At 46.2% G+C, this 20,961-nt stretch overlaps 1 protein-coding gene across 2 annotated transcripts in view; it reads right to left on the bottom strand.

Moving 5' to 3' along the window:
* Positions 1-6,599: 6,599 nt before the first annotated feature.
* The window catches only part of STPG4 (sperm-tail PG-rich repeat containing 4), a 39,681-nt gene continuing 25,319 nt past the window's right edge, over positions 6,600-20,961 (bottom strand). Inside the window, exons 6-8 of one of the 2 annotated variants that reach the window (XR_002125477.1) lie at positions 12,938-12,951; positions 9,568-9,672; positions 6,600-6,733 (exon numbers count right to left, since the gene is read on the bottom strand). Coding sequence is in view for 1 of the 2 variants with exons in the window: in XM_019655866.1 (XP_019511411.1) it covers positions 6,617-6,733; positions 9,568-9,672 (222 nt within the window). In the remaining variant the exon portion in view is untranslated. The remainder of the gene's footprint in view (positions 6,734-9,567; positions 9,673-12,937; positions 12,952-20,961) is intronic. The other variant, XM_019655866.1, reaches the window with a different exon arrangement.

Raw genomic sequence — 20,961 nt, 5'->3', positions numbered from 1 at the left:
TCCTCCACAACTAGACTGAGGAACGAAACGACAGCAACTTGTCTGTTCCCCTCCCCCCAATTCCCCAGCACTGTTCCCAACCCCCCAATTCCCCAATAAAATAAAATAAAAATGCATGAAAATTTTGAAGGATTACATAAATTTATACAGAAGCTCTGTTGGTGTGCCCCAAGGATTCATTTGGCACGCCCCCACGGCTGCACCCAACCACTTTGCAGACAGCTGCGCCTGAGGCTTTCTCCAGAACTCAGGGCTGGCCTAGACTGAGCCCCCTGCTCCCATGGCCTCCCGGCCCCCACTCCTTCAGTTCTATTCTTGGTTATGGTTTTGCTGTCCTAGTGAGAATGGGTCTTTCTCGGAGCCTCTGGGTGCCCAGCTTCTCTTTCGCTATGATGCTTTCTTTTAAGGAAACATGTTCACAATCTTTAGTGATTTAACAATTAGTATCAGATGACTTGTCACACACCCTCACCTCCAGCTCATGGCCCCCTGGGGTGAGAATTAAAGGCCATAGGTAGTGTTACATTATCTGCCAGCCTGGGAGAAAGTTCCAGAAGGTTCATCCTACAAGGAAGAGAACGGAGGGAGGAAGGGAGGTCTTCCTGTTCTACATGATGGCTTTCCCAAGCTGACCTCAAGTTGGTTAGATGGAAAGTCAGGCAGGAGTGGAGACATTTCCTGGCCAAGTTGCTGGTCTGCAGACCCCTTGTTCTTGCATAACTGGAGAAGGAGAGAGCCAGCCCTGTGTCCAATCCATTGTGCCAGAACAAGGGCTGGAATCTGGGGACAAGACTCGAGTGGCACTGACACCCCCATGGACCTCCAGCCCACCCACCAGTCTCCAAGACAGAGCCCTTCAGTATATTAGAGTTTATCTGCAGGCACAAATATGAATGGAATTTCAGCCACCACCACCCAGACTCCTTTCTGGTAGCAAAGTGCTCATTGTTGCATTTGCACCCTGACCCGGGCATTCAGATGTCGTCACCGTGCAAATATTTCTTGGTCTTGTTTGGGAAGCATCCAGTTAAATGAACCTCCCCCAGACCATGCTGCCAGCTCTTGATGGCAACCCACTGTGATCCCAGAGCCCACAGTCCAGCCTGGCCTCAGGCAAGGATCTGGGGGCTGCTGGATCACTGATGAGAGGCACCCAACCAGCCTGGGGAGGACTGGGGAGGGTGTTTGGGGTGCACCAAGGGCCATAGGGAGAGCACTATTTCAAACAGAAGGATGCTTCACTCCCCATCCCAACTACAGGTTAGATAGATAGTGTGGAAGCCTGAATAAGGTCCCCCCAAAGATGTCCATGTCCTAACCCCCAGAACCTATGAATATGTTATATGGCAAAGGGATTTTACAAACATGACTACTGGTAAGTTAAGGACCTTGAGATGGGGAGATTATCTGGGTTAACCACGTGAGCCCATATAACCGCAAAGATCCTTGAGAGGAAGGCAGGAGCGTCAGTCAAGAGTGGATATTATGGGAGCAGGAATTTGGAAAGATTTCAGGAAAAGGCCATGAGCAAAGATAGTCTTTAGAAGCTGAAAAAGACAAGGAAACATTCTCCCCTGGAGCCTTCAGAAGGAACCGGCCCTGCCACCATCTTGACTTCAGTCGAGTAAGGCTGATTTTGGACTTCTGACTTCTGACCTCCAGAATTGTAAGAGAATAAATTTGTATTGTTTTTAAACAACGAAGTCTATGGTAATTTGTTATAGCAGCCACAGAAAAGTAATACAGATGATTTGGTTAAAGAACTACCCCAGCATAGGGTTGGACACATGGACTCAGGGGTACTCTGCAGTCCAGCAACCATGCCTAGTCCAGGAGGGGTTGGGGATTAGAAACCTAAGCAGGCGTGACCCTACCTGGCACGTTTCCAAGAGTCCCCTCTGGCCTTGTTGCATAAAAGAAGCTCCGGCAACTTCCTTTCTCCTTGACGGCCCTCAGTTGTCATGCAGGACCTCTGAGCTCTGGGGCTTCAGAAAGGGGATGAGGGGGCAATGGCCAGCCGTCATTAAGCACTAGACTCCATTTGGGACCCTCACAGCTCCCAATGCACTGCCTTGCTGTCCCACCCTGTTCCCCTCCCAGGTTTCTCAGTTCCCGTGGGGTGAATTGAATGGAAAGCCTTGTCAGTCCTGCCCCCTGCCCCTGCCTAGCCAATTCTGGGAACTAGAGATGCAGTGTCATGGGGCCTGAGACCATCTTCCTGTCTGTAGTTCTCAGGGACTAAGCCATTCTCCCACCCAAAGCAGTCACATTGCTACCTCCCTTCCCTGCTGGCTGGGTCTCTCTAAGTCCCCACTGCTCTTCAGAGGGTGACACCTTTTTCTGGGCTCTGATATGGCCAAGCGTGTTGTAAACAAGACAACAAGGAGTACCTGCTGGGAGATAGTTCTCCATGTGCCCACCCCTTCCTCGCCTCCTCCAGCTGCTACGCCTTCCTGCCTATCTGCCATTCCCTGCCTTTCTTACTCACCACCTCCAGCCTCCAAGGATCCTGCCTTGACTCCCCCTGCCATCCGGAGTGGTCTCTTCTCTAGGGAGGCTGCAGATCAGGCTGGCTAAGGTCTGGGTCTCCGGTATTGGCTCCCCCAAGCCCACGCAGCCTCGGAAGCCCTGAATCCGGAGTGCAAAACCCTCCCTTTGGGCCTGGCAGGCTTAGCAAGCCTCCAGGGCTGCCTGAGGCCAAAACCAAAGGTTTATGAGGAGCCCAGTCAGGAGTCAGACTGGTGAGAGGTGCCTGGGTTCAGGCCCCTGCTGTCATTTCTACCCACAACAGCTTCTACCTGGTACAGCTCCAGGAAGTAGCTTCACCCAGACAAACCAGCCCTGTGCCATCCTCTGCCCTTTGGACTCAGCCAGATGCTAACATGGGTCACTCCCTTCCTACCTCAAGAGAGACTTCCTGGGGCAAGGGCCCTGTCTTCTTAAACCCTTAGGATTGGGAGAACTACCCATGCCACCCAGAATTACTGGTGATTGGTGCCTTCATACCATCTCAGTTGGTGGTTATCAACCTCGGCCTCTCATTGGAATCATCTGGGGTGGGGGCGGTGAGCTTTAAAAAAAGATACTGGGCCTGAGTCCTACCCGCAGAGAGTTCGATGTGATCTGTCTGGGAGCTGACAAGCACCAAGATTTTTACAGTCTCTCCAAGGGATTCTAAAATGCAGCTTACAACCACTGATTCTGAACTTGTAGATTTTGAACTATGTTTTCAAGATAATAGGGCTTTCAAAGTAGTCCTAGGAGTGGAGCCCTGAGTCCAGGCAGCTTTGTGCTGCATCGAGGCAGGTGGCATCAAGCAGGTGAGAAACAAGGCTGGAGACAAGGCCAGTCACCTAAGCAACCTGTGGCCCTCGGTCTCTGGGTCTGGAAGGTATAGTCTGCAGATCTAGAAATTAGTGAGGGAGGAGGCTAAGGGAGTGGGGGTGGGGTAGTGAGGAAGGCAGGAGAGAGAGAAGAAGAGAGAGGAGGACAAGCTGTCCCCTATCAGTGCTGTGATGTTTGACATGCTCTAACTTAATGGAGAGGGAATTTCACATGGAAACAGAGGAAGATATTTGCAGCCAGTAAGATCCATTCCCTTTGGTTGAAGCCAAATTCAGAGGATAATTGGAGTGGAAGGTGGGGGGGGGGGGGTGGAGGGGACAGGAACAGAAGGATGCTCAGGAAATCCAGGCAGGGACTGTTCACAGTAGCCAATGGGGGTGGGAGGAGGGGCTCTGCAGGCAAGCCCTCTTAGGACTTAGGATAAAGGCTGTAGTCCCTTCCATCTGCCCCGCTCTAGGCTTTTCTGGAGATGTCATTTGATGTGCACAAAAGCCCAAGCTGCCAGGTGTTAATATCCCAGTCTCAGATCTCAAGCTCAAAGTCAACACAGGTCTGTTCCATCTTCAAATATTATCTCAATTTTAGGCTTGTGGCAGGAAAAAGCCATCCAGAATTCCTCTAGTCTCTTTGGGAAAGTCTCTCCCTAACTATATAAAATACTATAAAAATATTAGAATACACCAAAGAAGAGAAGTAAAACCTTTTCTTCTCACCACGTAGATCCTGCCAGCACCTCCCCTAATTCCTAGGGCAGAGTCTCTGTCACATCACCTGAATCACAGAGGAGGGCAAGGGCTGCATTATAGCCAAATGGCAAGACTAGTAAAGAAGACAGGGCTGAGGTAACCCCAGCTCCAGAAAGGCAGACAGGAGTCATGGGAGCCAAAGGCAAAACTCAGGGAATGGACCCAAAACACCAGGGTGTCCAGATGGCCCTGTGCGATGTTCTCCAGCAGTCCTACCTCCAAGTGAAGTTCTTCAGGCCAGTCAAGATGCCCTCCCCTTTCTACCCTGAAAGGGTCTTCATTCTCACCTAGGAGACCAGGGAGCTGCCCTCCACCCCAATGACACACACCCCACACAGCTGGGCCCCTACAGCCTTGTCTGCACTGAGGGTCTAGGCCCTCCTGGCCACAGCTGAAGGGCCCAGGGGTGGACCCTGACCCAAGCCGGCCAACTGGATTCTCTCTCCTGGGAATCTGATACTGGAACCAAGAGGAGCTGGTTACATCCTTTTAGGGTGTTGGCTCAGGAAAAGATGCAAGGAGAAGCTGAGCTAGCTACCTTAGATCCTATGCATGTAAAGAGGCAATGAATGTCGGCTCGCAGAGGGAGGAAATGCCAGACTGAAAGAGAGTCAGAGGGGAGGCAGAGGGAGAGAGAGGTGGTTCCTACCATCCCCTGGTTCACACGCTTGTCGGGAGATACTCTATATACTGACAACACAATCTGCCTCCTCCCCTTGTTGGTGTGAGGGGTTCCTCTAACTTCCAGCCACGAGCCCTAAGACACACATGACTACCTCTCACCTCTCTCTTTAGAACGGCTTCCCTGAGCACCAGGTGCCACCTAGAGAGAACACCCTTCTCAGAACTGCCAGCGGTTACTTTCTCATCCTGCAGGGGACTCAGACAAACTCGGAGAATAAAACTGGGAACTATCTGCCCTGTAGTCATCTTCTGATCAAAGCGGGACAAGAATCACCGCCCCAAGACATCCCTCTGATCTTTCAAGTGGCTGTTTTCAGTTCTGAGGGAATGCAATGCAGGGAGTTTCTTCCACAAATGTGAAACTTGAACAAATTCAGCGAGATGATGGCCTTCCCTTCCTTGCCTCCCCAATACCTGTTTTATAAGGGCTTATAAAACTAGAGAAGAGAGGTGGGGTTTTTTCTCCTTTTAAAATATAACAAAATGCTGCGTAAGCATTTTAAAGGGTTCCTTCCAATTTTTTTTTTTCTTTTTGGGGAGAGGGAGCACAGCTCAAAGTGGCCCATGCAGGGATTGAACCAGCAACCTTGTTGTTCAGAGCACATGTTCTAACCAAATAAGCCACTTGGCCGCCCACTTCTAATTATTTATGAATGACTCTCCTCAACCTTTGTGAGACAGCAGCTATCATGCATAAGGTCTGTCTAGCTGGACCACCTTGAGCAGGACTCCTTGGCTTGTGTGGCTGCATGTGATCCCAGCCTTCTGACCAAGCCTCACCCAGCCCCCTTCCACTCTCCCTCGCACCTTCGACTCTAGTTGGACCAGGCTTCCTCTGTTCCCCTCCAGCAAATGTTTATTCCTGCCTTTTGCCCAAACAAGTTTCCTTACCCCCACCTTCTTCCCTCTCCTCTCTGTCTCTCCGCCTCTTGGTCCCTTGGGTGCCAGCCAAACTGCCCTCCTGCATGCTGGCTTGTCCCTGCTCTAACCGCCTGTGGCCTTCATTGTCCGAATTGCTCCTCTGTGCACTGGGCGCAGTAATTTCCAAGCTTCCTGAGGCTAGGGCCTTTCCTCCCAGTGGAACTGCCATCCGCGTGAAGGCAGCCTCTGAGCTTCGAACACAAGGTGGCCGGAAGGAACTGCTTGGCACAGCCTTCAAAGCCTTCCTCAAGCCAGGACCTACCCCAGACTACCTTCCTGGCCTTGTCTCCCTTACAACCCTCCCCAAATTCAGTAACTTGCCTTATTCATCTTTCTTCTAAGCCCCCACACCCCAAACCCAAAACAGCACCTGGCATAGGGCAGATACTCAAAATATTTTTGTTGACATGAAACCATAAATACTCATCAGGTTGAATAAATATTGTTCTTTTCAAGGAGTTGCGAGAGAGAAAGAACCACCTGTTGCGATCCTGTCAAGCTCAGCTTGGCCTTGGTTGCATGCCAACCCATCCCCCCACAAGGAAGTCTCCAGAAGTCTGTGAGGTATGACAAGTCTAGCACTTAGACCCAGCTGGAGAGCCCAAGGCCGCACAGAGCACAGCCTGGACACATCAGGGGCGTCCAAGCTGTAGCAAGGGCAGCTCAGGGGCACAGTCTTCAGGAATACACCCTTTGACAATAAACAGATTGAGCATATAATTTATTGTTCAAATCCTGACACTTTTGAGAGTGAACTGGAAATTATGCCGGGACTATTCCAGAGAATCAGGCAGGACGGTCACCCTGGGCAATCTATTAGGTTCTGTGCGCAAACCCTCCTAAGAGTAGACAAAATAATGTTTTCTAAGCATAAGAACTTGCTAAAACTCAAAGTAGCTCAGGGCCAAGATGGCTTTATTTTAAAAGCCAATTGTGTTGTTGAAGAAAAGGCTATGTTCTCGCCCCATTTTGGCGATGGTCCGGGGCTGTTTGGGGGATTGTGCTGAAGATGTGTATGCTCCTGGGCCTGGGGTTTTCTGAAAAGAGAACAGAAAACAGGAATTGATGAGAACATGATGCCAAAACCCTGAAGCACCCTGAGCCTAGCTGTTGGCTCAGATGTGGCTGGCAAATTCCAGAGGAGAGAGATAAGGGCCACACCAGCTTGGGCTGAGGCCTGGGGGCTCCCTTGCATTGGAGCATGTCCTTAGAGTGGAGGCCAGCTCCTGTGAGTGACTCTCCCCAAGGCTGCAGAGGTGCTGAGAGACAGGGGACAAGCAAGTGACAGGCCTAGACCTGCGGGGGAGGCAGCTCACATGTCACCTGCACCTTATGGCACATTTTCTCCTAAAGGGCTCTCAGGTAGTTCTTGTCCCTGGGAATGCCATCATCCCCACCTCTAGTGACTTCAGTCTAGTGGTAAGGGGTTGGAGAGAATGAGTGGTTGACTTCCAAAGCACAAACTCAAGTGTTTCCATCGTTGACCCAGCATGATGTAATATGATGTCTCTGTGCCAGGGTCTGTGGAACCCAGGGTCAGAAGTATTCTCAAGAGATCTACTTTTTTAAAGTCATGTTTTTGTTTTGATGAAATTCTCAAAAAAATTATTGTGCCAATTACTTAAACAAAGCTTCTCTTCCATAGCGATAGAATGCAAATGACGGTCATTTTCATAGACTAAGGCTTCAGTTTCTCAGGTCAGTGTGTCCCATGCTGGGGTACACACATATATTCTGGGAACTCAAATGAAAGTTATCTTGGGTTGTTGGAGAGACACCAGTGTCCTTGTGTATGGTTACGGGAAGGATTTTATTCTCAGACAGGCCTGGTTTCAGGTCCTAGTCCCACGCCCAGTGGCTCGGTGTGACCTTGGGCCATGGGCTTCCCACGCCTCCCCCATCAAATGAGGCTCTGAGGCTCAGTGAGGCCCTCCAGGACAGACGGCCATGCCCAGCCTGGCCAGGAGGTCCACATGTTAGCTACCACAGCCAGTGTTATTCCCTGTTATCACCTTCTTGTTGTCATTTCCTTCCTTCCTTGCAGTTCGTTATCTCTTCAGGAGACAGTGAGAGTGGAAATTGGATTACCCTGAGAGTGGGACAGAGTCAGCCCAGCGTGGATGAGGTCAGCTGCCTGCAGAAGCTGCTTTAAATGACAGGATGTTTCCCTTGCCAAAAGCAGAGGAGCAGCCTGGAAATCACATCAAATCCTGGCCAGATGTCAAGAGAAGCTGGAGCCTTTATTAGTGCTATTAATGAGGAAGCAGCATGGGTGTGGAGTCCTGGCCGGCCGGCCCACAGGGCAGAGGGTGCCCGGGCCTGGACCCTGCGAGGCCACCCCTCAGGAGGCTGCTGGTTGTGGTTCTCAAGGTCTGAGAACCCAGCCCTGATTTCCCTGTCACCAAGCAAACTTCCGGTTGTCCTCGGCTTCCATGAAGAGTTTCCTATAAGAGGAGACACTCCACAGAGCAGCGGCCTCTAACACCGGCACCCCCACTGGTAGACACTTATAAATTAATACCACACCTTCTGGCTACGCTGTCCGTTTCCTGGGAGTTTGGTTAGCACGACTCCAATATCCTGAGGTGCTCAGCCCTGTGAGCTCTGACAAAAATCTGTGTCTGGATCATGGTGATGCCGGTAGGGGGTGGGATATGCTGAAGGCATCCACCAGCCTCCTGTTGCCGGTCTGTTTTTGATTTTACTCACAGGGCCTCCCCAGCATTCATACCTCCAGATAAAGACCACATTACCCCCTCCCACAGGCGGCAGCTCTGGAGCGAGGTCCTGAAGGTGAGGGGCACCACAGGTGGGACTGATGAGGTGACCCGAAGGCCCAGAGAGTGGCAGTTCTAGCCTTCCCCTGCCCTCTGCCCAGCTTTGCCCAGCTTCCTTTATGCACCCCCCCCCCCGAGGGGGGCGCATTTCCTTACAGGTGGAATTTGTATTTCTGTCTCCCAACCATCCCAAATACAGCTATATACCAGCGAGCTTGGGGGACCTTCAGACTGGGTTACAGGCTGGAAACACCAAGGCCATGGGAATTAAAACCGTCTTTTAGCATTCAAAAAAGTCACTGTGCATAAACTCCATGTTATGCTGTTGAGACCTTCCTTGGTCTTGTCTAGGCCTTTGGGGCTCTCACACACTTTCAGATTCTACCTTCTTTATCTCTCTCTATGGGCTTGAGTCTCTTCCCTGTCTGCCCCGAGTCCTCAGGGGCAGGACGATTGCTCATGCCTTATCGGTCCCCTTTGGTTCAATAATAATGTTTCTGCTCTCACTTTTTGCTCTCAGAAACCACACACACAAGGAAAGGCAATTCTGGATGGATTGCTGTCCACTCCTTGCCTCGACACGTTAAAGGTGTTTCCCCACAGAGCATCCAGGTCACAACATGGATGGCTTATTACTGTGCTGGCTGCTCTCAACCGGACCCATCATTCAGCCGCAGTCTTCAGGCCGGGAGCCACTATGAGCCCGAAACTGGCCGAGGGCTGGCCAGGTGTTTGAGCGCTATACTCTTTGCTGCCTTGACAAGCAATTACATATATATATATATATATATATATATATATATATATATATATATATATATATATACTGGTGGTGCCAAAAAAATGTATACACATGACTTATATTCATCTTTTGTTATCAGTATATATTGAGTATTACAATTTTAATACGATTTTTTCTTTTCTTAAAATGTGTATACATTTTTGACACCCTCTGTGCATGAATATATATATATATATATATGTATATATGTACTAGAATTTTATATAACTATAATACCAACTGCCCACCACCCACCGCCTGCGACACACAGCCACAAAACCTACAACCACAACCTGTCTTTTAGAATACTTACTGAACAGGCAGGCAAGAATCGAGGAACTCTGGACTGAAAACAAGAAGTAACAGAGCTTGCTGAAGGTATTTTCAAATTATAGTGACCTGGTCCTGGCCCTTCATGCTATGGAAAATTTAAAAAGAAATGTTTCATACTTACTAATATTTGATATATTTTAATGCTTTATTTGCTTCTACAAATAAATATATGAATCAGTGTGATATGGTAGGAAAGCTCCTAGATTTGGGCTTGGAAGATCTTATTAAGGTGTGCCCTGCCTGGCACAAGTCTTTGTGAAGTGGGGAAATACCTGCTTTACCTACTTTACCTGCCTGGTAGGTGACTGAAAACTGAAGACGTTTCCCCTTGTCCCTGCCTGGGCTCCCTGCCCCCACTGACATGCCTCACTCCATACCTGTCTATCTAACTGTTACAGTGACTTGCTCTGAGCTGTTAGCTTTATGAAACACACTCTTTTGTCCCTATAAATGTAATATATGTAATGTTAGTCCAATAAGTGTTCACAGCAATTCACTGACATAAATACAACGCTATGAGCGTAACATAAATGGATGAACACAATTCTAAAAAGACAAACATCTCAATAGAAAATTTAGCAAAAGGCAATTCACAAAGAGGAAATACAATTGTTCAGTGAGGAAATGGGGAGGGGCTTTAACCTCATTAATAACCAAATAAGACCTAATTAAAACAACAATGACATTATTCAGGCAGGGTATAGCAAATTAACAAAGGTAAAAAGAAAGAGGAGGGAAGGAAGGGAAGAAGGAAGGAAGGAAGGAAGGAAATGAGGGAAAGAAAGGGAGAAAATGAAACCAGAACCATCAGTATGAGTCTGTATGATTCTGGTGGAAGTATAAATTTGATTAGCCTTTCTGGAGCACAATTTGGCAAGTTATGAACTATCTTAGAAACACATATACCTGTCCAAAGTGAGAGAAAGAAGAAAGAGACTGGTTACAAGATCGTTGCAGGAATCCAGAACACAAACGAGTCCCGAGCCTAGATACCACAGGGAAAATGCAAACAGCTGAAACACCACACTGAGTCATGTAGACAAGATGTCAGCCTTTTATTTTATTTTCTAGTAATTCACTTTTCCCCTCTCCCATTTTCAAATATCTGTGCTCTTTGACATGCATATTTCTGGCATTATGTCTTGGATCTGTTTCTCAACAATGCAGGAACTAGGGGGAGTGGGCGGGATAGAGACTGGTCAGGAACTGGTCATTGCTGAATGGGTACATGGGGTTTCAATATAGCATTGCCCATGTGATGTACATTTTTTAAGTTTTTACAATACAAAGTTAAGGACAATGTACATTTATTATTTTGACCCAGCAATTCCACTTTTAGGAGGAATTCAGCCTATGAAAACAACTGAGAATGTGTGCAAATATTTGGTCACAAAGCCATTCACTATAACATTGTTTCCAAAACTTGACAATGAGAAATAAACTAAATGACCAATGATGTGGGCCTGGTTAAGTAAATTGTGATTCTTCCTTCCAGCCATCCAGCGTTGATGAATTTTTATGGACATAAAAGCTATTGCCAAGTATTGTTAAGTGAAAATGGAAGCTTAAAAAAAGTGTGCATGAAAAAATTGGGAATGGAATGGTCACTGACAGTTTTCTCCAGGTGATAGCATGTTGAGTAAAAAGAACTTTTTTATTTTTTTTTTTTTGCTTCTCAGCGTTTTTTTAATTTTTCTACGCTGGACTTGGGTGCTCTTCAAATATGAAAAAAATTATACTTAATGTATAGATAAATTAATATGGAAAATAAGTAAAGGAGAAAAAGGGGTAGGGGAAAAAGGAAAATGAACAGAAGGTTAGAACAGAGGAATATATCCCATAAGATCCTTGTAATAGGTAAGGCTGGGCCACAAATTAGCCCAACAGATTTGGGCACCCAAATGCAGACCCCCCACAGGGTTCAAGAGCAAGGCTTTGCCATGTTCATTCCTGCGGGTTGCACAGCGGTATAATTAGAGCTCCATTCTCAATTACTCCACCATGAATGGAGTCTGTTATTAACAGCTGAGCACAGGTCTGATCATCGAGGGGTGGATGTGCCTCATAATTTCACAACTCATGGCAGAGCGATGAAAACAGTGATGTTTTCAAACATATGCGTACGTGGGACAGATCGCTATCGGGGCGAGGCGCTCTGCATGGAGTGACCGCTGCACTCCCACTGCAGAAATCTGAGCCACCACAAAAACAAAGGCATAAAAAGCCAGGGGAAGCCGGACGGGAACAGTTTGTGCAATGTCCCCTTGGTTTGGCCATAATACACACAGTCCTCTCAAGCCACAGTAGCAGTTGGGACAAAAGATGCTGCCAAGCGTGCTACTCTCGACTCCATGACTACAACAGCCCAGCTGTTTGCAGAATGGCCACTTGCACCCTTCCCCCCAAACCTAATGTAGTTTTCATTTCTAAGCTTCCAAGTCATGAGCTCCTTGGGCGTCCAGGTGCCAGGATTGACGAAGGGCTGATGTGTGCCTATGCCATCTAGCAGCCTCCCTGCATGGGCTTGGTCACCTGAATCAAAGGGACTAAGACTTGGGGCAGAACGAAATTACTGAGTGCTATTTGTCCCTCATGTGTCAGATGAAACCTTTTAAGTGGGAACATTAGGGAAGTGGATACAGGCCCAAGTTCATATTCCAGAAGCCACAAGAATGCTGTTCAAAGGGAGAAGTAATGATCAGGCCAGGGTCCTGCAATGAGTGGGAAACAGCTCCAACAGAGTCCCCGCTTCTGCCTGATCTGAGAACACGTGAGTGGGCAGAACAGGAATGGAGGGAAGGGGACACTGCCCAGGATAACTTGAATGCATGTTGAGAAACGACCTGGTTCAGCAGGAGGGTGTTTGAAACAAGAAGGACTTTTAAACTGTTTCCTGCTGTTTCTTGAAGTTGGAGGCTGCTTCCTCATTTATTGGTGATCACTGAACATGACCCAGAGCTCTAGTCCACATTACGTGCGATGCATGGGTGAAAGGCAGCACCCAGGTTCATCAAGCAGTACTAAGTAAGTCTTGCACAAATTGGATGGGTCATTTCTTAAACCTTACTACTGTCAGGACCATGCTTTGGCAACTCTGGGTTTCCCGAAGCTAAACCTTTCAAAGCCCATTGACAGCCGGTGCCAAATGGAGAACAGAACTGTCACCTTCCTGCTGCCAAAAGAAACTACAGGAAACCTTTTATAGGACCTGTTCCTCTGATTTGGGGCATGATTACATCTCAGTCCTCCTGACAAGATGATAATATCTTTCTCTTCCCTTTGAAAAAGTCCATTTAATTGAGTTTCTACTTGAGGGCAACTTTAACCAACAGGAACTATAGGGATTACACAGATGAATAAAATACTTATCTTCAACCTCAGAGGAGTTTATAAGTCCAATGAGGGACATAGACAGAACCAAACAAAAGCACCCCAAAAGAATAAATGGAGGTGTGAGAAGCTGAGATGGTACTGAGTGAGGGTTGACTTCAAGACTCTAAACCAGGCCCTGTTGTACCTGACCTGCATGATCTTAGTGGGCCACACGATGTTACCAAGGATGGGAGCTTTCCATTCACTGCAAAGAGCTCGGAATGCATAGGCCCCACTGGCTTCTCTGGAGTGCGCCTGCGCTCCTATCATACCATGAAGGAGCTTGACGTATTTGGTTCCAACCCCTAATGGGCAATAATGCTCATTAATAATACCATCATAGGCCTTTGGTAGGCCCTGCCATCCCCCTACTGGACACACTCCTCCTCCCCCAGGGCTGAGGATGGGATTGGCTAATCCCATAACACTGCTCAGGAATTAAAAGGTACCAGGTGCCTCTTTAAAAGATTGTATGAGAGTATTTGAAATTATCCCAAGTATGTATGTGTTGAATTATGTCTTCCCAAAATTCATAAATCTTATACATTTTTGTTGTGTTGTTATGTTATATATTGGCGTTCCCCTCAAAATTCGTTAAGTCCTGTGACTTTTGAATTCCCAGTACTTCAGACTGTGACCTTATTTAGAAATAGGGTCATTCCAGATGTAATTAGTTAAGATGAGGTCATTAGGATGGGCCCTAATCCAATATGAATGGTGTTATATTCTAGTAGGAAATATATACCTTCAAAAAAAACATGACAAATGTGGATGGTACCACACAAAGAGACATACAAGGTGCCATGGGAGACCATATAAGAGGGTAAACTGGGGCCGGCCGAGTGGCGCGATGGTTAAGAACTGGCTTGGGACGCCAGAGAGCCCCAGTTCGGATCCCACATATGAGGGCCAGTGACACTGCCCTCCACAGCTAAGATGCTGAACAACAGCTCAACCTGGAGCTGGGCTGCTGTGAGTTGCCAGCGATGGTGTAGACTGCAGCCCCTGTGGCAGTGGGTTGCCATGGGCTACCGTGTGTAGACAGCAGCCAGCGTGAGCGGCCAGCAGCCGCAGTGAGCGGCCGACCAGAAGCTGGCGACTGATCTGCCTCACCTGGGAAAAGCGCGATGATAATACCAACATGGGCCAGTGAAGTGACGTCCTCCACAACTAGACTGAAGAACGAAACGACAGCAACTTGTCTGTTCCCTTCCCCAATTCCCCAGCACTGTCCCATCTCCCCAATTCCCCAATTTAAAAAAAAAAAAAAGAGGGTAAACTGATATGGTCTGAGGTGCCTGAGAAGCCCCTTAAAGAAGTAGGTTTGAGCAGAGACCTACAGAACAAGGAGGAGGAGTTTGCAGGGCGAAAAGGTTGGAGGAAGGGTTGTGTAGGAAGCAGTATGTAATAGGGAAGGTTGGGAAAGGCCAAAATGGGCAGGGCCTTCAGGGCAAGCCGAGAAAGGAGCATGTTACTCATTTTAACCCTGTAGGGACAAATTCACTGCATCGCAAAAATAAATAAATAATTTGAAAAATAATAATAAAATAAATAAAAGCGCATAGGCTCCTGTCAAAAAATAGAGTTAGGAATGTAAAATTCAGCTTTCTCTCAACGGCCTCCACTTTGTTGTTTTTTTACACATGTGTTCACACTAAGAACGGTTTTACAATTTAGTGGCAGGTGCAAAATGCTAAATGTCACCCTTGTATTTCCAATCTCTGCAAGTCCTCAGCCTTCTGAAGCCTTCTCGCTTGCAGGCAGGTGTGCTGGTCGAAAAGGATGCCTGTCCAGCCTGCTCTGAAGTAGGCTCAGCCGGCAGTCTCCAGGACTGCGCCCCGACAGCACCCCACAGATGCTGGGCACTGCCAGGGAGCTGCCCCACGCATGCCACCACTTCTAGCTCACATACTCAGTTTCATGTGATCCTCACAACAGCTTCACAACAGTGTTGGAAATGCTATAGCCTCCATGTAACAGATGAGAAAATGGGGCTCAGCGGGATTAGAAACAAATTAACTTTAGAAACAAATTAACTTAGCACCAGTTACTGACCCTGCTTCTCTGTGCAGGGAGATGTCAGTAAGTACTTGGTTCTAAGCTTTTTTTTTTTAATAGATGTTTTATTTATCTGTACTTAAACTTATAAACCAAACAGCCAAACTGGTACTATTATCATGATACAGCAAGATACCAAACATCTTTTACAAATGCTTAAGTAATAAACCAATTAGGAGTTGTGTTAAAACAGCAAAAGAGGCAGAAAAAAATCAATGAAGCACATTATAGCTTAACCTTTCACCTGAATTGAAGTTTTTAACAAGTTTCCCAAACCCAGAAAATATGAATAATCCTTCATCACACATCTCTGTACTTTTACTTTTTATTCTCGAGGTTAGGATTCTAGATCCGAAAAATATCCCAAATAGCGTTATATCTAGTTATCTATACCAGGCGACATCTTTTATCATTTTGTCTATATCAGCAAGACTACAGAAACTTCTTTGATTAGACTCCAGGCCTACTCCACTCCCACCCCTCCAAAATGACACAATAGGCATAGTAAGAAGCAGGATATCAAGGCAGAGATACATAGAAAAATCCTAGGAGAAGTGATACAGCCACTGCCCAAACAGATTGAATAATGGAACCATCGTCACACATCTTCAGGCTGTACGTTGATGGCGTAATTCAGGAATAAATCCATGGTTTGCTGGGTACTACATACGTAGGTGTTTGCTGTGATGCATCACAGCTTTCCCCAGCAGTTTCCACTGTGGCCTCCAAATCACTGACAGGCTGGTTTTGCTGGAACTGGGTCTGGGGCTGCAGGGCTCCCTCCCCACAGCTGGAGAGCTGATTGTTCCAGGCCTGGTTGTTCCAAGACTGGTTATTCTGGGCTGGGGGCACCAGGTCTGACTCTTCCAGGAATGGTAGCTCCAAGATTGGCTGTTCCAGGAGTGGTTGCTCCAAGTCTAGTTACTGCAAGCCTGGTTGCTCCACATTGAAAGGTTTCCACAAATGTTTACCAGGCATCCCTGGTGACAGGAAGACAGGCCCAGGTACTGTGCAGTGGCTGGGCCCCGAGTCCCACAGTGGCTGTTCTTTGGCCAGTTGTGTTTCTGCCACCTCTTACATTTCACTCTCTGGTTCTGGAACCAGGTCGTAATCTGTTTGCAGTTAAGGTTCAGGATGCTGGGAAGTTCTTGCATCTGCTGGAGGCTGAGATGTTTCTGTTTCTGAAATCTCTCATTGAGTACACAGAGCAGGGTCTGTGAGAACATGATTCTGATCTTCTTGTCTGTTGACCTGGACCTTCTCTTCCTTCTTCCCTGGGCTGTTCTCTGCAGAAGTGGGTAGTCTTACGCGGGGACTGGTGGAAGAACAGGGCTGTTCTGAAGAAGCACATCCATGGAGACAGGAAGAGGAGAGACGGTCTCCCTATGGAGTGCCTCAGCAAATGGCCTTTGTAAGGATGCATAATTTTCTTCAGGTTCGTAAATCTCAGGTGCTTGTGAAGGTTCCTTAGAATTGGATGCTTCGGGGGGAAGTGAGATCCACACCCCTCAGCTTTTTTTATTTTATTTTTTTTTTACCATAAAGCTAAAGAGAACCTAGGATGAGCACATAGTACATCCTTATTGATCTTAGGTACAAATAACATCATGCTTGGAGAAATTCAATGAATCATGCTTGGAGAAAGAAAGGGTCAGACATAAAATGTATGGTTCCAAATGTCTACACATACACATGCAAAACATAAGTAATATGCCACATAAACTGAAATTACTACATGGGATGATAAAAATGATCACCCCAAAATTTGGTGGGATGGGTGTGAGAGGAGGAATACATTGTGCAGAAAAAAAAAAAAACAGGTGCCCCCGCAAGGAGGGTAGAATCTTGTGTGGAGGTGGGCAGAGAGAAGCTAGAGCTGCCTCTGGGAATTCAGGAGGAGGTGGGTGGCAGGGCATATCTAACTCAAGAGAATTCCAGAATTCTGTAACTATTGGTCTACATGTTCAGGGGAATAAGATAGAGAAGCATGTATGTTGGTGGGTGGGGTAGAAGCAAATATGTCAGGGACCAAAACTTGTTCACATTTGTGAAATTAGGAATTGATGGACCTCTGAAGTCTAGCTTGATACTGTTTCTCTGCCACGAGAGAAACTGTGGCAGTCAGAGGGTTTCCAGGCTGTGTGGGTGGAGCAATACTGAGTGATCACAAACCTGCCCACCCTAAAAGTGCAGCTTGTACATGAATGCATGCGCCATGGACCACCCCTAGGTAATTCAGAATCGCTGCAGGTGTTCACTACTCACCCTCCCTTTTCTACATGACCCTGGGAGCAGAAGAGACCCACCATCGTTAGAATCTCAGGCAGTACTTCTGCCCAGGAACTTACCGTGGAGCTGGCAACCCCCTACTCCTGGTCACAGCGATTGGTTCAGATCAGGCACAGGACCATCCCCTGGCCAATCAAAAGAGCCTGCTATTCACACTCCGGGTGCTAAGCAGGCAGATATGCATCTGGGGCTGCTGGAGGTGGTCTTGCCCAGCTCATGGAGAGAGCACGTCCAAAGGATGGAGAAAGGTAGTAAATCAGTGGCCAACGTGCCAGAGGCTATGAGCACCAATAAATTCCACCCCACCTTTATGTTTTTATTTTCTGCTTAAACTTATTCAGGATGGGTTCTGTGGCAACTGAAAAACTCCTAATACGTTCTTTTTTTCCCGTTCCCAATCAAGACATATATACACTCACAGCCAGTCAGGGATCTGTGACTCTGCTGGTGTTACTACCATTGGAAAAGTTGCACAAATTTTTTAAAAAGAAAAATTGCCAGGATATCTTTTTCTTAAAAATCCTAGTACATCTGTAACTACATTTGAAAGGTTGTATTTTTCCAAAAATGTTATCTATAAGTGAACTCATCTTTGAGGAGATTGAAACTGGAACCTGATTTAATCATCCTAACTTTCAGATTCCATTTAAGCAGAAATCAATTTGTGTTTGGCTTTATTTAATCTGACCGTGTTTATTAATTATTTTCCTGCTCCTCATGAAATTTTAAACTATCAGCTTAGCTGGATTTCTTTTCTTTCTTTCTTCCTTTTTTTTTTGTAGTTCATTTTTATTTAAATATACTTGGTATACGATATTATTTTAATTATATTAGTTTCAGGTAAACACTATAGTGATTCAACGATTTTAATATGTTACTAATGCTAGTCACCCCACTAATGATAGTAATCATCAGTCACCGTGCAAACTTATCACAATATTATTGACTATATTCCCCTTCACCTTTTTTACCCATCCCCCCTAACCCTCTCCACTCTAGCAACCATCCCTTTGGTCTCTGTTTCTATGAGTCTGTTTGCTTTTTCTTTTGTTTGTGTTGTTTGTTTGTTTGTTTGTTTGTTTTTAGATTCCACATATAAGTGAAACCATAAAGTATTTGTCTTTCTCTATCTGACTTATTTCACTTAGCATAATTCATTCTAGGTCCATCCACGTTGATACAAATGGCAAGGTTTCATTCTTTTTTATTGCTGCGTAATATTCCACTTTATGTATATATCACATCTTCTTTATCCATTCATCTATCAATGGACACCCAGATTGCTTCCATATCTTGGCTATTGTAAATAATGCTGCAATGAACATAGGGGTGCATATATATTTTCAAATTAGTGTTTTCATTTTCTTTGGATAAATACCTAGAAGTGGAATTGCTGGGTCCTATGTTAGATCCATTTTTAGTTTTCTGAGGCATCTCCATACACTTTTCCATAGTGGCTGCATCAATTTGCAGTCCCACTAACAGTACATAAGTGTTCCCTTTTTTCCACTTCCTCACCAACACTTGTTTGTTGACTTTTTGACAATAGCTATTCTGGTTGGCATGAAGTGATATCTCATTGTGGTTTTGATTTGCATTTCCTTAATGACTAGTGATGTTGAGCATCTTTTCATAAATCTGTTGGCTATTTGTATGTCTTCTTTAAAGAAATGTCTCTTCATTTCGAATGCCCTTTGCTCATTTTTTTGATCTGATTGTTTCTTTTTTGTTATTGAGTTGTATGAGTTCCTTATATATTTTGAATATCAGCTCCTTATTGAACATATCATTAAATGTGAATATATTCTCCCATTTAGTAGGCTTTGTTTTGTTGATGGTTTCCTTCCCTGTGCAGAAGCTTTTTAGTTTGATGAAGTCCCATGTGTTTATTTTTGCTTTTATTCTCCTTTATCAGCTTAATTTTTAATTAAACTAATTCCTTAAATGCAAAAACACAGCTCAAATGCTTCAGCATGTTTTCATAATGCTAGTTTTAATGCAGAGTATGCCACAGACCTGCTATCCTCCTTTTAAGCTTCTATTATTAAATGTGACTAAAACAGACAAATCATATAATGCTCATCTGTATCTGTACAAACTTTTTCCTGTTTATCTAATCCTTTCCTTATTCTTTATAGGCTTGTCAGGTTTTAAGAAATACAGAAACATCTTGAAATATTTCTGACATCAAATAAAAGAAACCCATTTTCGTTTGACGTTGTAAGATTTTATTCCTACTGTCAGGAAAGATGTGCATGTCTCATTTTCACTTTGTGTACAACTGTGAAAAATAATAACTATAAAGAATCTGCTGGGCCGGCAGAGTGGCACGTTGGTTAAGAGCTGGCTTGGGACACCAGAGGGCCCCGGTTCGGATCCCACATATGAGGGCCAGTGACACTGCCTTCTACAGCTAAGATGCTGAACAACAGCTCAACTTGGAGCTGGGTTGCCTTGAGTCACAGGCGACGGTGTAGGCTGCAGCCCCTGCTGCAGTGGGTTGCCATGGGCTACCATGTATAGCCAGCAGCCAGCGTGAGCGGCCATCCAGAAGCTGGCGACTGATCTGCCTCGCCCAGAAAGAGCGCAATGATGGTGCCAGCTTGGGCCAGTGAAGCAACGTCCTCCACAACTAGACTGAAAAACAAAACGACAGCAACTTGTCTGTTCCCATCCCCCAATTCCCCAATAATAATTTTTTAAAAATCTTTAAAAAAAAAAAAGAATCTGCTTAGCATGGTCGCCAGTTCAATTCCCGGCCCAAGCTGAGCTGCTGCTGAGCTGCCAACAGGTGGCAGGATGGCTCAGCTAAAAAAAAAAAATAATAATAATCTGCTCAGCAAATAACTGGAAGCCCCAAATCATATGACTGACTGAGTCCCAATTAAGTAGTAGTAAGTGGCACTGTTTTTATTTAAGTAACAAAATATTTTTATGTTGACCAGATTAATAGCTCTTCAAACATCTACTTTCTGACTTTGAAAAATTATAAAAGAAATGGAAATGAGAGAAAGGACGTAAATAAGCACTCTTTTTTTTTAAAGATTTTTATTGGGGAATTGGGGGGATGGGAACAGTGCTGGGGACTTGGGGGAAGGGAAACAGACAAGTTGCTGTCGTTTTTGTTCTTCAATCTAGTTGTGGAGGACCTTGCTTCACTGGCCCAAGTTGGCACCATCATTGCGCTCTTCCCAGGTGAGGCAGATCAGTCGCCGGCTTCTAAAAGGCTGCTCACTGCAGCTGCTGGCTGCTGGCTACACACGGTAGCCCATGGCAACCCACTGCCACAGGGGCTGCAGCCTACCCGTCGCTGGGGACTCACAGCAGCTCAGGGCAGCTCAGGGCAGCTCAGCTCCAGGTTGAGCTGTTGTTCAGCATCTTAGCTGTGGAAGGCCGTGTCACTGGCCCTCTTATGTGGGATCTGAACCAGGACCCTCTGGCATCCCAAGCCAGTTCTTTTTTTTTTTTCTTTCTTTTTTTTTAAGATTTTTATTGGGGAATTGCGGGGAGGGGAACAGACAAGTTGCTGTTGTTTTGTTCTTCAATCTAGTTGTGGAGGTCGTTGCTTCACTGGCCCAAGCTGGCACCATCATTGCGCTCTTCTCTGGCGAGGCAGATCAGTCGCCGGCTTCTGGACGGCCGCTCACTGCGGCTG

This window comes from Hipposideros armiger, unplaced genomic scaffold, assembly GCF_001890085.2.
Source record: "Hipposideros armiger isolate ML-2016 unplaced genomic scaffold, ASM189008v1 scaffold_248, whole genome shotgun sequence".
NCBI lineage: Eukaryota > Metazoa > Chordata > Mammalia > Chiroptera > Hipposideridae > Hipposideros > Hipposideros armiger.
This window is presented reverse-complemented; position numbering and strand designations above follow the sequence as displayed.